Source organism: Ambystoma mexicanum, chromosome 14 (assembly GCF_040938575.1).
Source record: "Ambystoma mexicanum isolate Mex_15411 chromosome 14, UKY_AmexF1_1, whole genome shotgun sequence".
Lineage (NCBI taxonomy): Eukaryota > Metazoa > Chordata > Amphibia > Caudata > Ambystomatidae > Ambystoma > Ambystoma mexicanum.
The window spans coordinates 414,297,856-414,316,794 of NC_090940.1; the positions used below are offsets into that span (position 1 = coordinate 414,297,856).

General features: G+C 47.9%; 1 protein-coding gene across 1 annotated transcript in view; it reads left to right on the top strand.

The window, feature by feature from the left end:
* SPINT1 (serine peptidase inhibitor, Kunitz type 1) overlaps positions 1-18,939 on the top strand; it is a 716,287-nt gene that overhangs the window by 64,443 nt on the left and 632,905 nt on the right. The window contains exons 2-3 of the mRNA XM_069637577.1: positions 14,633-14,784; positions 17,484-17,622. Coding sequence (XP_069493678.1) covers positions 14,633-14,784; positions 17,484-17,622 — 291 coding nt within the window. The remainder of the gene's footprint in view (positions 1-14,632; positions 14,785-17,483; positions 17,623-18,939) is intronic.

Consider the following 18,939-nt stretch of genomic DNA (forward strand, 5'->3'; position numbering starts at 1 on the left):
GACGTAGGACTATATAAAAAAGTTACTCACTATACTGTCTACCTTACTCCTAGACCATAGTCCCCTTTCCACATACGCCCACCCTCCTTCCCTTCTAAAAAGTTTCCTCTATTCGCTAATTTGTCCTTCGACTTTGGCAATAGAAAAGGACTGAAGAGCGGTGTGTTGGCGGGGCTCGGGAACGTGGGGCTACAGCCACACGCAGTGGCCCATTCTAAAAATAAAAGGACAACAATATTTTTTGATGCTTCAAAAGTGCTCCGGTCCCGTCCCACAGGGCGGAATGTCCCAAAAGTATGGAGAAAAGATGACTATGGACTAGGAGTAAGGCAGTCACTACGGTGAGCAACTTTTATTGTTCTTCCTTTGCCATGAGTCTAGTATGACACTAATGAATTAAAGATTGATTTATTGTTCATTCATAGGCTTTATTTCAACAAAACAAGTAATAAAAGCAACAATTCATAAATACATTGTATATACAATAAGCAATTTTAGTAAAAACCAGAATCGTCACATAATCGCACAGAAATATACAATAACATAAAAACAATACCTCTTAAAATGCTCAAACTGCAAATTACCTTCCGGTTAAAATTAATCCACTCCTTCCACCTCTTTGAACAAACCCTCCATACCCACTTAAGGTAACTACTTGTTGCAAAAACTTCAAGACTATTGGCCGAGTTTAGGCACGGTCATAGTTTCAGAAACTGTCCTACAGCCACGACTCAAAAATAGCGATTTCAGAAAATGTTTCCTTGGACCCATAGAGGCCGGGCACACCAAAATTAGGTGGCGCAAATCTTCTTTGGGATCTTTCCACAATAAACACATGGGATAAATATCCTTATCCCACTCATGCAACAGGTCAGTGGTAGGTAAAATCCCCAAACAACATTTTGTGTACAAAGCTCTTTCAAATTTAGTGGGACTATAATCTAAATATTCCTTACAGCTGACCTGATTTTTAATGGCAACATAATGAGCTAAGGTTACAGAAGCCTGGGAATTCAATTGTCACACTCAACCTTAACCAGAGCAGCACTCTTCACCTTTGCACTGGAGCCAGAAGTTTGTGCATGTGGGTTACGCCAGTATTCCTCGAGCCCCAGGTCCCCATGCAAGTTCTTGCCCTGCATAAACCATTTCAACGAGCCGCCCACTTGTTGGGGTAGGACATCTAGCAGTGCCTCAATGAATGCCAAAAGATTTCTGTTGGTCCACAAACAGACCCAATAAAGTACTGGTCGCAGCTTGCAAAATTGTGACAATCCTTTGCATACGTGTTTCTAAGAGTACTGCGGTATTTGGCGCACTAACTGTGAGCCCAAGTATATTTTTGAAAAATGTATTCTCCACCACTCCTACAGGGTGTGGATTAATCTGGCCCCACAGCACTGTACACTGCAGCCTGCCTTGCCGATACTCTATAAACCCCATTGCTGTGTTCACTAGTAAATCTGGCAAGAGCCCCGCTATCCCACGCCAGGGTTATTTTCGCCTTCTCCAAATGCATTGACCACCTGCACAACTCCATGACTTTCACCCTCAGGTAATCGTAGCTGGCTACCTGCTTGATTTTTTTCCCTTTGTCCAATGCCAACCTGATGCCCTTCTTCCTCCTGCTAGCTGTGTTGAAGACTGTAAACATAGTTTTTCTGATATTAAGCAATAACCCATTCTGCCTTCAAAAAGTGACAAAGGTCTCCAGCTGCTTACGGATGCCAGACGGTGTTAGTGATGGGAGAACCGCGTCATCTGCGAACAGCAGGATAGGCATCTTCTCGTCAGCCAAAGCTGGGGCATCGGTACGGTGACCCAGAAGTTCCCCTATGACACCATTGATGAACAGACAGAACAAGATTGGTGCCAATACGCAACCTTGTTGGACGCCCTTCTTAATGCCAATACTGCTCGAGGTGCTCCCATCGGTTCCCCACCTCACCACTGCAGTATTGGCTGAATATAGGCCCTGAATAGCTGACAGAAGTGCACCCGGGGAGCCATAGCTCATTAAGACCTCCCAAAACTGTTGTCTGGGAACATTGTCAAAAGCAGTGTGTACAATCTACGAACCCTGTGTAGACACTAACGGTAGCCGAAGGCTTTGTTCAGTTGTGCACAGCCCTTCATGAAAGCCAGCCTGTCGATGGTGAATGATCCTATTATTACTTTCCTATTCAACCAAATTAGAGTGCCCAGGCAAACGTTTTTCCTCCAGCATCCAGTTAAGAGATCGGTCTAAAATTGGCTGGATCATCGCAGGAACCGTTCTTATGGATTGGGACCAGTTCAGCACTTGTCCAGGACCCTGTTAGCAGATCTTGGCTTAAAATTGAGTTAAAAGGTTTAGTCAAATAAGGGACCCAGACAGTGAGTTTGTTCCTATAGAAATCGATAGAGACAGGATCCAGGCCTGGTGCCTTGCCTAATTGCTGGCGTGGGAGCACCTTCCTAACCTCTTCGCTAGAGAATGGCAGCGGGACAAAACTATCTTCCCCTTCATTTCCTTCCCGAAAATCCAGTACAGTTAACCCCTTCACATGGTGACTCCTCTACCCGGTACAAACTGCTGTAGTGGTCAACCCAGGTCTGCTCGGGTATACAACCCTGAAGAATCTTGGCACCAGATCCCGGCCTGCCCCATCAATGCCCCAAAACTCTTTGTATCCCCTCTTCCTATGGCTTCCAATATTGATTCCCAGATGCGCTCATACCAACCCCTCGTCTTTTCTTTCAGTAATCTACAATACTCCATCCTGGCCAGTCTCAACTCAGTGCCCCCTCCTAGAAAGTACCTGCTTGGCTGCCACTACCAACCGACCCTTGGACGGCTTGCATTCCTAATCGTACCACAGGGTGGCTTTCTCAGTGAGTCGACGCACCACTTTCCATGCCTTAGAGAAGCACTGGCCTACGAGCTCATCACTTTCTCATGTAGGGAAATTAACTGAGCTTCATCCTTAGGAACCACCCTTGCAAAATCCTCCCAACGGTAATGAAATCCTTGTAGGCAGATGCTAACACTGCCTCGAGATCACCTTAACCAACCTTAAGTTCCTCCTAGCCTGCCCTGCAATTTCCAGATGGACTGCTGCCTCCCTGGGGCAATTTGACCTGCCGACTTCGGTGGTCCATAGATGTTCACTCGTCTCCAGGCTTAACGGATGGTAGTCCATCTCTGGCCTCTTATGCACTGAGAATGCTTTAACAAGGCTCCAGGCCTCGAGATTTACCAAAATCTAATCAATGTTACTGGTAGCCAGATTATTATCGAAAGTAGAGGCTGCTGGCAAGTCTCCTAGGAAACGCCTGTTACATGCCTTCAATTGACGGACATAGCAGATAAACAGAGTAGCTGTTTCGAGGGGATTGGTTCCTCCGACATATTCCATATCTATGACAGGTAATCACCACAGCTGTGCTGCTTCGGAACAATTTTCAGCGTCTGCGTCGATGACGTTGATACGCTGTCTTCGAGGTCCTCCGTTGAGCCGACATCACCGGATGTTATAAGTAGGACGCACGACGCCCATAGCCTCAATTCCGTTTTTTCCAGGAACGTGTTCGCTTCGGAGATCTCGGCGCGCTTCGGTTCTTCTGAGTTCTATTCTATCGGTTCTTCGAACCTTGTTCGTTTGTGAAGATATCATGTCTTCGTCTTCTACCCCGCGGCCGGGTTTCAAGAAATGTCGGGACTGCGGTTCCAAGATGTTGCTTACGGACCCGCACAACACCTGCCTCTGATGCCTCGGTGAGGACCACGCCACGGATGATTTTGACGATTACCAGTTGTTAACATTGAAGGCCTTGCAGGAGCGGAAGCAGCTTTCTGTCGGTAGGGTTTCCAAGCCCCGAAAGTTGACGTCCGCTGGGCTTTCGACCGACGATTCGAGAGGCGACTCTCGGCGTCATCGGCGTAAGTCCAGGGGGCCTCGGTCCCGGAGTGGTTCCCGCCATTCCTCTGCCTCTTCGAGGCACTCGCTGAAGCACCGTCACCGGTCGCCTTCCCTGTCCTCGTCCGAGGACTCCGCCCGTCAGCGGGTTGCTTGTCCCAACAAGCACTCTACTCCTGCGGAATGGGATGCATTTCATACGGAGATGATGGCGATTTTTCAGTCGCAGGGCTCTGTTCCGTCCGTGCCTTCAAAAGAAGCCGGCAGGGAACGTACTAGGGCCACCGGTCGCACGCCTTCGGGCTCGGGTGGTTGGCGCGATCATCGGGTGCCTTCGAGGTCCCAATCGGACAAGGTGGATCGCTCTAGTCATGCCCGCTCTAGGTCCCGGTCCTCGACGCCCTTGAGACCGTCTGAGCCTGCAAGGTCTTCGAAGAAATGTCGACGCCATCGGCGGCGTGTCTGTCCAGGGACTCTCTCGTTGCTCCGCCTCCGAGGAAGTCATCGGCGCTGAGGCCGTCGAAGGACACGCTCGGGGCTCCGCCCTCGAGGCCTGTGTCGAAGACGTCCGCGTCAATTCTGTCGACGTCTTTCGAGGATGCTTTATCGAAGGTAGCCCGTGCATCGGTGGAAACCCTGAGGAAAGCCCTGAAGAAGTCGTTGAGACCTGTCTTTGAGCCTTTTTCTATGCCCTCCTCCAGGGATTTATTCCAGCCTCTGGATTATATTTCTGAGGTGAAGGAAGGGTCTGAGGAAGGTTTGGTTCCGGATAAGGTTACTGACGAAATATTGTCTGGTCATAGCCAGATTGAAGACCTGCGTCAGTCTTTGTACAACGCCAGTGGTCTTGATACCTCCCCAGAGGTTGAGTTTGGCAGGCCTGAGCCTGGTACGCATGCTGACTCTTCGTACAGGAGGGTGACGGAGTACTTGGGGTGGTCTGCGCCACCAGTAGATTTTCTGCAGGATGACCTGACGGATATCTTGGACCAAGGTCCACCAACTGACCTTTCCATATGGCCTTGCAAAGAAGGGTGGCGGCGGCTTGGACTGCTCCGGAGAGTTTCCCGGCAGTGGGTAAATTGTTGCCGAAAAAGGAACCGCCCACCCAGTGGCGACCCAGGCTACTTGTCCATGCACCCTACTCTGGAGTGTTTGGTGGTGCAGGCGGCTACGGCCCCAGCAAAACAGGCGTCATACCCTACCATCCCTCCTGATAAGGACGATAAATGTTTTGACGGTTGGGCAAAGAACGTCTTTTCTTCAGGGGGTATGGCTTTGAAAGCAGCCAACTCTGTGTGCGCCTTAGCACGTTTCACTCAGACTCTGTGAAATTGTTTCATTGGCGGCTGAACATATTCCCGTAGGGGAGGAACGGGTTGGCTTTCTTGCCCTGGTACAGGATGGCAAGGATGCCATGTGTGAATCCGTTCAGTCGGGCCTGGGCGTGGCAGACTGTGTCAGCCGGTCCATGGCGGCGAGCACCGTGATGCGCAGGTTTGCGTGGTTGCGGAAGTCGGGGTTTGCTCCGATGTACAAGCCCGGCTTCTCAACATGCCCTTTGATGGTGACCATCTTTTTAGCAGCAAAGCTGACGAGAGCCTTGAGAGGTTGCAGACTTCAAAAGCTGCAGCAAAGTCGTTGAGCGCTGCAGTTCACCAACCACCGCCTATTTGTCCTAGGGGACAACGATGGAGGGGGGGGTTCCTTTTGATACTACTCTAGCTTTGGTAGATCGAGAGGAGCTGCAAGTCAAAGAGGCCAACGTAGGAGTACCAGAGGTGGAAAACAGGGTACTCGAGGTGCCAAGGCGCACGGGCAGTTGCCTCTTTGCCCTCAGGCACTGCCGCAGCCGCTTCAGGTCAGTCATGAGGCCATGTCCCATGGTTCGCCGGTTTGGGGAAGGCTAGCGCATCATGTTGTAGAATGGCATGCCATTACTTCAGATGTGTGGGTTCTGGAGATCATAGCCCACGGCTACTGACTTTCTTTCCGGCAGAGGCCTCACGACAATCCACAAGGGAATCTCTTTTTGAAGAGTCCGGATCCGCTCCTGGCGCAGGAAATCAAATCCCTAGCGGAGAGGAACAAGGGATGGTATTCCCCATATTTCTTTTATTCTGAAGAAAGACAAGGGTTTGAGACCCATCATGGACTTGCATGGTTTGAACAAGCTCCTCAGGGAGGACAAGTTCAAGATGGTTACTATCTCTCAAGTCCTCCAGGCCCTTCAACTTCAGGACTGGTTGGTGTGTCTCGACCTCAAAGACGCTTAGTTTCATGTGCCGATCCATCCCAAGCACAAGAAGTACCTGAGGTTCGTGGTTGGCGACTCGCACTTTCAGTTTCGGGTCCTGCCGTTCGGATTGACCTCCGCCCCGAGGGTTTTCACCAAGCTCATGGTGGTGGTGGTGGTGGCAGCGTATCTCGGGAAAGGGGGGATTCAAGTCTACCCCTACCTGGACGATTGTTTGATCAGGGTGCGCTCTCCTGAGCAAGTCCTGGATCATCTGTCAGTCACCTGCCACTCCTTTCACAGGCTGGGCTTCTCCCTCAACTTAGGTCCCACTTGATGCCAACACAGCGGCTCCAGTACATTGTAGCAGTGCTCGACACATCCCTGGGGCAGTGTTTCCCTCCCCAGGTGAGGGCTCATCACATTCTGCTGATGATGCACAAGTTTCAACTTGCCCAGAGTCCTCTGTCGTTCGAGTTCTTGAGGTTGCTCGGCCTCTTGGCATCCTGAATTCTTCTGGTGCCAGAGGCACGGCTGCGGATGAGATCTCTGCAGTGGGCTCTCAAGATGCAGTGGTCACAGTCCTCTGGCAGGATGTCGGATCACGTTCAGGTACTGCCCTCGGTCTCCCAGGACCTTCTGTGGTGGGCCGTCAAAGGCAGTCTGATAAAGGCGGCTCCATTTTGGCTACCCTGGCTGGAGGTGACGATCGTGACGGACGCATCCCTCACGGGATGGGGAGCTCATGCCAACGAGTGAGAGTCAGCGGTCGTTGGTCTCCGTCGGAGTCCAGACTCTATATCAATCTGTTGGAGCTGAGGGCCATCAGACTTGCCCTGAAGGCTTTTCTGCCGACTGTGTGAGGGAAGAATGTCCTGATTCTGATGGGCAACACAGTGGCCATGCACTACCTCAACAAAAAGGGGAGGGGGAAGGGTCACTTCCTCTGTGCAGAGAGGTGATTCAGCTCTGGTTCTGGGCCGTCGAGCAGGAAATTTGATCTCGGCAGTTCATCTGGCCGGAGACGAAAACGAGATGGCGGATGCTCTGAGCAGGCAGAGCACGATCTCTCTCGAGTGGGAGCTGATTCAGGAGATTCTCCTGGAGATCTTTGCCCTTTGGGGGACCCCACAAATGGATCTCTTCGCCGCCAGTGTCAGCCGGAAGTGCGAAAGGTTCTGCTCGCGGGAATTTCCACCGAGAAGCCTTGGGGGACGCGTTCGTGGTGGAGTGGTCCTTCCCACTGCTGTACGCGTTCCCTCCAGTCCTCGTCATTCCGCAAGTGCTGCGGAGGTTACGGAGGTTCGGTTCCCGAATGATCCTCATTGCTGCGGCATGGGCCCGGAGAACGTGGTACCCAGACCTTCTCGACTTGTCCATCTGCCCTCCACGCCATCTTCCCTACCAAGACAATCTGCTCTCACGGCAGTGGGGTCAGGTTCACCATCCAGAGGTCAGATCCGTCAACCTTCACGCTTGGCTTCTGAAAGGCTGAGGTATAAGGATTGGGACCTCCCTGAAGACATGATGGAGGTGTTGCTTTCGGCCAGAAGGCCGGCAACAAAGTCCCTGTACTGTTGCCGTTGGAGAAAATTCTGCAATTGGTGCAGGGTTCAGCATGTGGATCCTTTTTCATGTGACATTCCTGTGGTTCTGTCCTTTTTACTTTCCTTAGCCCACGAGGGCCTGCAAGTGGGTACCATTAAAGGTTACCTGGCGGTGCTGTCCATATTTAAGCGCTCGTCTGAGGAGTGTTCTTATTTTAAAATTCCTTTAATTTCTCAGTTTCTGAAAGGGCTCACTAATGTGTTTCCACCGTCACCTTTCCAGGTGCCCGGTTGGATTTGAACCTGGTTCTAAAATTCCTAATGGGTGCTCCATTTGAGCCTTTACATTCTTGTCCTTTGAGACGGTTAACCCTTAAAACTGTCTTTTTAATTGCGGTTACTTCCGCTTGCAGAGTGAGTGAGTTGCAGGCACTTTCTGTTAAGTCACCCTTCAGTGTTTCATAAGGACAGGGTTGTCCTTAGGGTTCATCCTTCTTTTCTTCCGAAAGTTGTGTCGGAATTTCATTTAAGCCAGAAGGTCATTCTTCCGGCATTCTATCCTCCTCTGCATCCTGGTAAGGAAGAGGAGAGGCTCCATAGGTTGGATCCTAGGAGAGCTTTAAGTTTCTACATCTCACGCATGTCCCTGGTCAGAGTGGACGATCAGCTCCTCATAGGATACGCTGGAAGGCGTTTGGGACAAGCAGTTACTAAGTAGAATTTGTCTAGATGGATCATCTTGGCAATTTCTGAATGTTACCGCTTGGCGGGTAAGAACCCTCTGGTAGGTTTATGTTCCTATTCTAGTAGGGGTGTGGCTGCCTCTACTGCTTTACAGAGGGGTGGGTGTTCCCATTAGTAACATTTGTGAAGCAGCCACATGGGCTTCGGTCCATACTTTTGTAAGACACTACTCCCTAGATTCTATCCATGGGCAGGATCTGGCCTTTGGCAAGGCGGTCCTCTATTCTGCAATTTAATTGGGCATTCTAAATTTTTAAATTATAAATTCCTTTCCCTCCTCCATACGTTGGTACTGCATTAGGAGTCTGTCATAGATATGGAATACGTTGGAGGAACCAATCCCCTCGAAGAACAAGTTACTTTCTTACCTGGTAACGGTATTTTGACGGGATGTTCCGACAACGTATTCCATATCGTACCCTCCAAGCCTGCCCTGCTGCAGATTTTCTTATGCGATTGCAGCTCAAGTTTCCACAAGGCTTTCTGTGGTCATACTGGCAGAAGATTAGTGCCACACGTTCTGGGAAAAAACTACAACTGAGGCTACGGGTGTCGTGCGTCCTACTTATAACATCCAGTGACATCGGCCCTCGAGGACGGCGTATCGACGTCATCGACGCAGGACGCAGACACCGAAAATGTTCCGAAGCAGCATAGCTGTGGTGATTACCTGTCATAGATATGGAATAAGTCATCGGAACATCCCACTGAAAGTACTTTACCAGGTAAGAAAGTAACTTCTTCTTCCACGTGCTTATGCTGTCTCAGTGGATAAGTTGCATTCAGAATGATTTATGTGTGTTTTGTAGAAGGGTAGATAACTAGAGATAGCTCTCTCCTACTGTCCCTCTCCTAGATAGGCGGTACACCACAATGCACCACATATAGGGATAGTTGTTTTCTGTGAGAAATAGCTAGTTTAATCTGGTACTCTGAAGTGTGTTAAAAATAGAAGTGGCAGGTTCCTTGTCCACTGTGTTTTATTGTGATTTAGCACGGGAAGGTACCCGCAAGCTCACCCCTGGCCTTATTTGTGGTAAAATTAGGTTTTTATATAACCGGTTGTGATACCAGTAGAAGTCCATCAAGGTAGATGGAATACTATTTCTGTTTTACTAATGTTGAGGTTACATAATTCATGTTCCTCTTTTAGTCAACAAAACCGGTTTGTTTTACTGTAAAAAGAAAAGGTGAAATGAGGGTGACATTCTTGTATTTTTACATTGCACGCATCACCTTACAGTGCAGTGCAATGGGAATGCTTTTGAATCTCCTCCACTTTTAATATTTGGGATTTTTGGTTACCTTTTATGTGCCCAAAGACAAGCTGGTGGCAGCAGTTACATTTGCTTCCATTTTTTTTGTGTACATTAGCTTTTACCATACATGGCTACTAAACGTGGATAGTGCCCTAAAATGGCTGTGCCACAAACATTTTGCTTGTTCTTTGGCCATATTGTATTTTGGCTTTTTTTCTGCCTTTTCAGGATCAGGAAATCCCATATAAGGTCATGTGCTAGTGCGTGTGTGTGCACACACGGTCCACTGGAAGGAGGCTGGGACTGCCATTGACTCCTGCCATGTCTGACGCTTGATTGTCTGGTTCTGATCATATTGTTTTGTGTGATGTATCTACTACTTATTGCTCATTGGCTATTTTGCACTTCAGTGCCTCTTTGAGGCTTTTAGAGCATTATAAATATTATAATTGCAATGGTAAATGTGGAGGGTTCTTTAACATGCTGTTTAATCTACTGGAAACACTTCCTTTTTGCAGTTCAAACATATCGACCACATATCTTCTAAAATGAGTACATTGTAACGGTTTAAAGATGCATAGATTGCGCAACACAAGTAGACTACATCAGAGCTGTATTGTCCCTTCTGCCCATCTCAACTGAACTCTTAGTGTTTCTTTGTGTTCCTTTTTAGAAGCTAAGGTGTCTACCCCATTTGGTGCGTGAAAGGTTAGCTTTTATCAGTTTGAGATCCTGAGCAGTTAGACCATCTTCGGGCCCTGATCATACTCAAAAAGGTATGACATTAATGATGGGGGGGGGGGTGTGTGTGTGTCACTGTGCACTTCAGCGTTTTTATAGCAAGTACTGAATCCATTTTAATTACTAAAATATAATACACAATGTTGAGATTTGTAATGCTCTGGGACATCGATGTGGTAGTCCATATCTAACGTTTTAACTGTAGAAGGGGTAGCAGCCTATGAAGCAAGCTTTAAAGCACGCCAAACGATGATGGCAGGAAGGAACCTTAAAAAAGCGAACGCGGCACTCGAAATGCACCTGGCAGACCGGACGGCCCGCGCCCTAGCTTATACGAAGCAAAATGATTACTTGAACAGCAACAAGGCCAACCGGCTGCTAGCACACAAGCTCAAAAAGCTCCACTCCCGGAACGACATGCTTATCCTTCGAGACCGGCAGGGCAAGCCCTGCTGTGTGGCAGCGTATAAGCTGAAGATTATAACATAACACCATAGGGGCATCATGTCTGGAGCCCCAACTGACAAGGAGGTGCAAATCCACTACCTGCGCACCATTCAGAGTCCCGCCACACCCCCAGGTGGACACACTGGAGTGCCCGTCTCCACGGAGGAAGTAACCGAGAACATCTGCACCCTGAAGAACACTGCCCCGGGATCCGACGGACTAACCTCCCAGTTCTACAAAAAGTATCCCTACATATTAGCTCCCCACCTGGCGTCGCTATACAACACCTTACTCTTGAACGGCAGTGTCACCCCCCCCCCCCTCAATGGAGGAATCTTTGACAGTCCCGATTCTGAAGCCCGGGAAAGATCCAGAACTCTGCTAATCATAAAGACCCATCACACTGATGAACAATGATGCCAAGCTTTTCTCCAAGTTATTGGCAAACAGACTGGTGAAAATCCTCCCAGAGCTGATCCATCCGAACCAGACAGGGTTCATCCCGTGCCGCACCCCGATGGACAACACCCGGCGCACTCTAAACATCATCGAATCGGCCAATAGAACTGGGGTGCTCATGGCCATCCTGTCACTCGACGCCCACAAAGCGTTCGACATGCTGGACTGGGGGCACATCGAGGAGACCTTGAAACACTTTGGCTTTGGCCCAAAATTCTCGAAATGGATTCTAGCAAACTACCCGCACCCTACTACGGCACTGAGAATAAATGGTGACAGGTCTCCGTGGATCCAGATAACAAGAGGCACACAACAGGGCTGTCCCCTCTCACCGCTCATATTCGCTCTATCCATGGAGCCATTCGCCTGCAGAATTCACCATAACCCACAGATCCACGGCCTGAAAGTTAAAGGGAAGACCTATGAAACAGTCCTCTACGCGGACGACGTCCTGCTAACCTTAACCCAACCTGAAACCTCCATGCACGCTCTCTGGCAAGAACTAGACAGCTTTGGGAAAGCGTCAGGATTTAGCGTCAACCTGGCTAAATCTACAGCCCTGGGAATCCACGCCCCTAGAGTCCTTGTGTCTTCCTTGGCAGCCAAGTTCCCCATCCCCTGGGCAAAGTCGTCCATTAGCTACCTGAGAGTCCAAATCCTGAGCAAACCAGAGCGAGCGTACAAACTGAACTTCACGCCACTGTTCAAAGAGCTACAGGCGGACATGTCCCGCTGGCAAAAACAGGAAGTGTCTTGGACGGGGAGAATCACGGCAGTAAAAATGTACCTGGTGCCGAGACGGCTTTACTACTGCCAGGCCCTCCTGGTCACTGTCGCCAAGAAAGAGCTACAGAAACTGCAGGCGCATATATCAAAATTTGTCTGGGGGGGACCAAGAATAGCCTGGAAGGTGATGCTCCGAAGCCCAAGAATTGGCAACCTGGGGGTCCCGGATGTCGAAAGTTATTGCCTGGCGGCCCAGCTCACCCCGGCCTTCACCTGGACTAGAGGTAGTGACCACCCATGCTGGCTGAAACTGGAAGAAGACTGGAGGCGTATCCCTCTGGAAGCACTGCCCCACGTCGCTGGTACCAGAAACTCTCAAGATGTCAAACCCCTCACAGCAACCAGGAGCACAGTGGGAAGTTGGAAGAAAGCGGCCCGGAGATGGAACTGCAGGTCCACACTGGGTCCCTTTATCCCCAATCTGGAAGAACCCTGACTTCACACCAGCGATCGCACCGAACAACTTGGACAAATGGAAAACCAGAGGAATGCGACACATTGTAGACTTCTACACCAATGGCACACTGCTCACGTTCGAGGAATGTAAAGCGAAGTTTCAGGTGCCGGAGGGGGGAGAGATTCTGATACGCCCAGCTACGACACTGGCTGTCCCATGACACAATAAAAATGCACGGAGGAAGGGAGTTGACGGCGCTTGAGCGTACTCTGACCTCGCTCACACCCACGGGTAAAATCTCGGCCCTATACAGGCTCCTGGGCAGAGGGGACCCCGACAAGAAGGAAGCTTGCATGCAGAGATGGGAGGGGGACATAGGCAGAACGCTGGACGGAGCAGCACAGAGCCGCATCTGGACACGGACCCAGAAAAGTTCAAAATGCGCCACCAATAAAGAGGGGGCAATCAAGGTCTGTTTCAGATGGTACCTAACACCGGAGACCCTCAATAAAAGGAACCCGGCCATCCTGTCACAGTGCTGGAGAGGTTGTACTGACACCGGCACACTATATCACTTGCTGCGGACTTGCCCGAAAGCAGTGAAGTCTTGGAAGAGGTCCTGAAGCAGATAAAATTTATCACAGGCCTAACGATCCCATGGAACCCAGGAATCGTCCTATGGGGGGGATTCAGGAGACGACCAATTCCAAATGACCGGCCGGTTGGCAGATTTGTGCTCTCACCTACTGACTGCTGCAAAAATGTCAATAGTGACACACTGGAAATTCCCAGAAGGTTCAGAAGTCTCCATGTGGTGGTGTAAGTCTTGGGACATAGCAGTCACAGAAAAAATATCCGCTGTCTGTGCTGGGAATAGGACTACGTTTTTCGGATCTACGCGATCCGACGGCGGCTGATTTTGCTGCGGTCGGGAAGTTTGCATGAGAAAGGTCCAAACCATCAAAAGTTTGCACCTTTCTCATGCGAACACACGTACATACCCACACCACACCTCCCACCCACACCCCCAACACATCCCTGGAGTAGCACGACAACCGCCAGCCCTCGGCTGATGGCCAAATACAATTAAGGAGACTCCCCCCAACCTGCTGGGGTCACCTACGCCCACCTCACCATTTAAGTGCCCCAGGAACGACCCAATCATCTGCTCGGATCCAACCTTAGCCACAGCCCAAGGACCGACCACAGCAGCTGCCCTCCTCCGAGATCTCTAACGTACTGAAGCTGACCCCCCAGGTTTGAGATGCTGGCCTCCACGCTGTTAAGTTGGACAATTTGGTTTTACGTATGTTTGTTTGATTTTGCTCCCCTTTTGTCTCACTATGACTCGATTGTTGAATACAGCAGCTCTTAATTGTAACCAAAACATCAATAAAAAGTAAAAGCGTAATGATACATTTTGTGTAAATGCCACGCTTCAGGAATATATCCTCACACTAAGCAGTACGTTGAAATGTCCTTAAACACTTTTGGAATAATGAATTTCAGGCAAGAATCGAATTGGAGCAAATGGCGCAGAACGGATTTCGTATTGGGAAGATTGACTTAGATGCATGCAATTTAAATGTCACTGTCAGGCACTTTGCATTCTATACCAGAGAGTCCGAGACTCTGTAACATCAGTGGATTCAATAGCCCAATGCGAAATTGCCGATACAATCCAGAAGGGTAATAGTCCTCTTTTCACTCCTTACTAGTTTGCACTCATTCAGTGTTCTTAAGGTTGAACAGTGTAAGGGGGAGTGAATGTGAAAAAGCCACGTCAATGTGGCGAAATGCGTCAGTTGCTTGCACTCTGCTGGCTTTTATTATTTTGGGCAAGATGAAAGATTTTATGAGAACAATGAATTTCTCTGAATAAAGCTTCAAATATTTTAATGAATCTTTTGGACTCGTGGACTTTCAATTGAAAGGAATTTTTACACGCATGCCGCACATCTCAACGACATTTGTTTGCTGCCAAGTTTAATATATATTTGTTCCTTTAGCAGGGTAGTACATTTCAATGTGGGTAACAGCAGCTCTACCTTTAAAACCTCTTGATCTTTCTTTAGCCTAATAACTGTTGAAAACCATTTTTTTTTGTTTTTCTTTAGGAGATCACGTTCCTATAGCGCGAGCCGGCATGGACATGAAGGTGCAGCCCTTGGAATCTGTTACACTAAGTGGCAGTGAAAGCTGGGATAAGGAAGGGATTGTCAGTTATGAATGGGAACTGATCCTTGGTAATCCCTCTGTAGAGATGGTGGTGAGTGCAATCCGTGTTCTTGGTTGAGGCTCTGGCTATTCGCGCCTAAGCTATTGCACCTTACAATGCAAAGTCGTCCAGTCTCAATTATTACTCTCCAGGCATGCATTTCATGCCGCATGCGTGTTTTGTTCCCCCTCCACGATCAGCTATTTTATGCTTTTTGCAGTAAGTTCTGCAGCTTACTACAGGGTGGACGTTTGTTTTACTGTAAAAAAAAAAAAAAGAGATGAAATGAGTGTAAAATGGCAGAGGTAATTGTTAGGAAAGATTGTCTTTTTGCAGCATTCTCGCCATAGTTTTATATGGAGCCCCATTCTTTTTGCTTTTTTTCATCGTGACCTGACTTTTTGGAGGGAAGTAAAAAGAAAAAAAAAAAGCCTTCAGCTTCACTTCCCTTTTGCTCACTTGTTATGGGGAAACTGACTAGTCAGTACTGACCAACTTTGTTTCTCCTTTTGAATTATTGTATTTTTACATTGCACACATCACCTTGCAGTACAGTGCAATGGGTTTACTTTAGAATCTCCTTATGTTTTAATATTTGGGATTTTTGGTTACTGTTTATATGTGCCTAAAGACAAGCTGGTGACAGCAGTTACATTTGTACCGCTTTTGCTTTATTTTTCTTGTGCATATTCACTTTTACCACAAATTGCTACTAAACGTGGTTAGTGCCCTAAAATGGCTTGGTCATGACATTTTCGCATGCTCTTTGGCCATATTGTAGCTTGGCATTTTTTTCCTGCCTTAGGTCAGGAAATACCATACAAGGTCATGCACTTGCTGGTGTGTGTGTGTGTGTGTGTGTGTGTGTGTGTGTGTGTACACGTGTGTGTACACACGCGCACCACAGGAAGGAGGCTTGGGCTATCTAATCCCAGTCCACATCCTTGGTGCCAGAAAGAATTCTGCTGGGCTGATGTGAAAACAGTAGTTGTCCCTGGTTGGACAACTACTGGCTGTGTGAATGGTGCAGATCCTTTGCATTGTTGGACTTTCCTTCAGCTCCGGTTTTGAATAAGCAGACTCCTCCTACAGCCATTTTCAGATCCACATTGGAGCCAAGAATCCTTTGAAGAAGAGCAGCTAGAGGACGACTTTTGAGTGGACCAGCATCATCTCCAGTGATTGGTCCAGTGAGGCCCTGCTCCTGCCTGATCTCAGAAGTCCCTTGTGTTGCTTCGACCCTTGGACTGGTGGAACCAATTAGTCTTGACATCTTCTCGATGTTCAGCCCCCAAGAGACTTCAGAAGTGTCCCTCAACTGCCGGGTGGACTGGCCAGCACCTCACCAGAATTGTCGCTCTGCGTACAAGCCTGAAACAATGGTGGTCGCCAGCTTGTGCCATAAATTGCCTTCACGCAGAATTCCAGATTCCTAGCATTAAGGGAACCTGGCCTGTAGCTTTGTTAGTTTACTGAGACTGGACGGACGCCTGCAAACTGTGATCGTTGCTGGAACACACCTTCCTCCATCCCGTGAAGTGTCCTGATGAAGTCTGCATTGTGAAAGTCTACATTTATTCGTTACCTGGGCTTGCATCTTGCAGTTGTCACCGACCGGAAGAAGCACTCAAACCTGCAACCCCTCACCCGAAGAAAGGACTGAAGACCATGTTCCTAGCAACCGATGCACCCTACCCCTCCCCAACCTCCCTCTTCCCCCAGGCGATCCATTGTGACCCCTGAGAAAATAGCAGTCGGGGGGATACGTAAGCATACCTGTACCTGTTAACCCCCCCCCCCACCCCCTGACTTTTGGGCACTAGGCCCTATACATCTTAGGGCCGGCCTTCTTAAGCAAATGGAATTGAACTTGTGACTGTTTCTAATCATTTTCCCTACATCCTAGTACTTTCCTGGTTAGTTAATCAGTAACGTGCTGTAGGTGACCCTACTGGTGAATGTATATACTTGTGTTGTATGGTTTTGTGTTACATTACTACCTTCTAGTTTCATTTCTTTGTGTGTGCTTAAAGGCCTACATAAATAACTGCATTTGTTTAACTCACTATCTAAGCTGAATTATTGTGTGTTATTCTGTGTGAACTCCTTGGGGCACCTGACCACGCTCACACTCGCCTGAGACTAAGCCTTGACTGCTCTTCACACTACCTTGATTGGATTTTGGTTAAAGTCCAAGTCTCCCTGTTCACCATAACTAGGGTGGCCTCCTAAAAATCTGCCCACCTGGGTTGATTTTAGAAGTCCATCTTAACAGTACTACTGCTATTATCTAAGCATGCTAAAGGGATATGTGTTCTTTTAACTGTTAAATATGCTCTGAGAACTGTTGAGCTCCTGTATCTGTAAAAAACAGAGCCCTGACCTCAATAGGTCAATGAGCTTTGCATAACTCTGAATGAATTTATAATAATGTGGCATGAGACACACTGAGCTAATGGATTGGCTGTTGTGTATGGTACGGTGTATGTATTGTATCGGTTTTGTCATGTGTTATACATCATACCTTAGATTGTTATTTGAATCTCTGTACAATCTAGTAGTTGTCTTCAATTAAGTAATTCATTAAGTAATTTGCATGCTCCAACATAATAGTGAGAACATTTTAAATTCAGTCTCCTTCTGCATGTCACTGTATAGGTTGTGATTTTTCTTAGGGTTTTCTTTGCATGCTTTGATGTGTCCCATCAATATTCCAAGTTTCTTATCTTTTATATATTTCCATTATACAGAGGAAAGAACCATACTTCCTAGAGGTGTCTAATCTTCAAGAAGGGCAGTATGTCTTTGAGCTCACCATCACAGACACTGGCGGGCAGCAGAGCACTGACAAAGTCACTATCACAGTGTTGTCTGAGGAACAAACTGTTGGTAAGTACTGTATACCAAATGTGCTGCCTATAATAGTTTTTCATCTGCACAGTTAAATCCCTAAAATGGCTGTCCTTTTGCATCCTTCATTCTTTATTTGCTTTCTGTTTAGTTTGTCTATGGCATGCGTTTACTGCTTGATTGTACTTGTATTTGACAAGAATAGTGAAAAACGCCTATATATTCAGTGCTGCTTTAGGTATGTTATCACTTGGCATATTGTGTTGAAAACCTCACAGAAACATGGCAATCTTAAAAAGCAGGCTGGGATGTCACTTTTCTTTGTTTACACTTAGCGTACTTGCTTAACTCTCTCTTTTGCGCCTGCCATTTTTCCTCCATATTGATTGTCCTCTTTTACTTGGGTACAGTATGCATTGACCTTCTCCAGTACTTTGGGTCAGGATCAGTTTGCTCCCCAGAATGGGAGAAGTCTGGGGAGAAAATGTGCTGTAGAGGATGCAGACTGGTTCGCTGCTGCCTCTTGACCGGAAATTAAGTCTTCATATGTTTAGCCGCCCTGTACTATGGAGCTGGGTTTTTATTTCTGAAACGCAACTTATTAAAAAAGCTTTCACTGCTACGTTTAATGAGGCGAGAGAAGGTAATATTCCCCTGCACATTCTATGTAGCTCCTGAGAACTTCTCCAGTGCTGTTTTTAGGAATGACTGCATGCAATAAATAAATATATTAATTAAATTTCATAACAAAACCATTGTCACTGTAAAATAGCATTTCCCATAACATGCAGAAATAATTTGATTGGTTGCCACATCGCGTTAAGCTCAACCAGCTCCTCATACCATGATGAACTTTGATCCTGGAGGCAGGTCAAACCCAGCACTGTACTTTGTCTTGAAAAGCGGTGTGGAGTGGGTTCTGTTAATCAGAAGTCCTATGTTAGATGTGGACCTTGGCAGTGCCTTAAAGGGAAGGACCCTTTTATTAGATACTAGTGTATTTCCTAATGCTACAGCTCCCTCTAGCGGTGATAACGGGCAAAGCGGGCAGTCTTTTCTGCTCATGACTGCATTGGACAAACGTACATCTGGCCTTTTATCATATTGTATCATGAGGCATAACTGTTTGGTCTGGTACAGCAAAGCTTGTAGGGTCTCCTAAGCAAACTTGAGCCTGCATCCACAGTATTTAGTTAAATCTAGCAGCCCGCACACCGAGTGCTGCAGTTGGTCTACCGGTCCCCCTTCCTTGTTTCCTTAGCTTGTTCCCGCCTCCCGACCCGCCACGTTCCCTGATTGGCCATCTATTATTGTGGATTGCAAACACGGCCGCAGCCGACTGACGCGAACCTCACC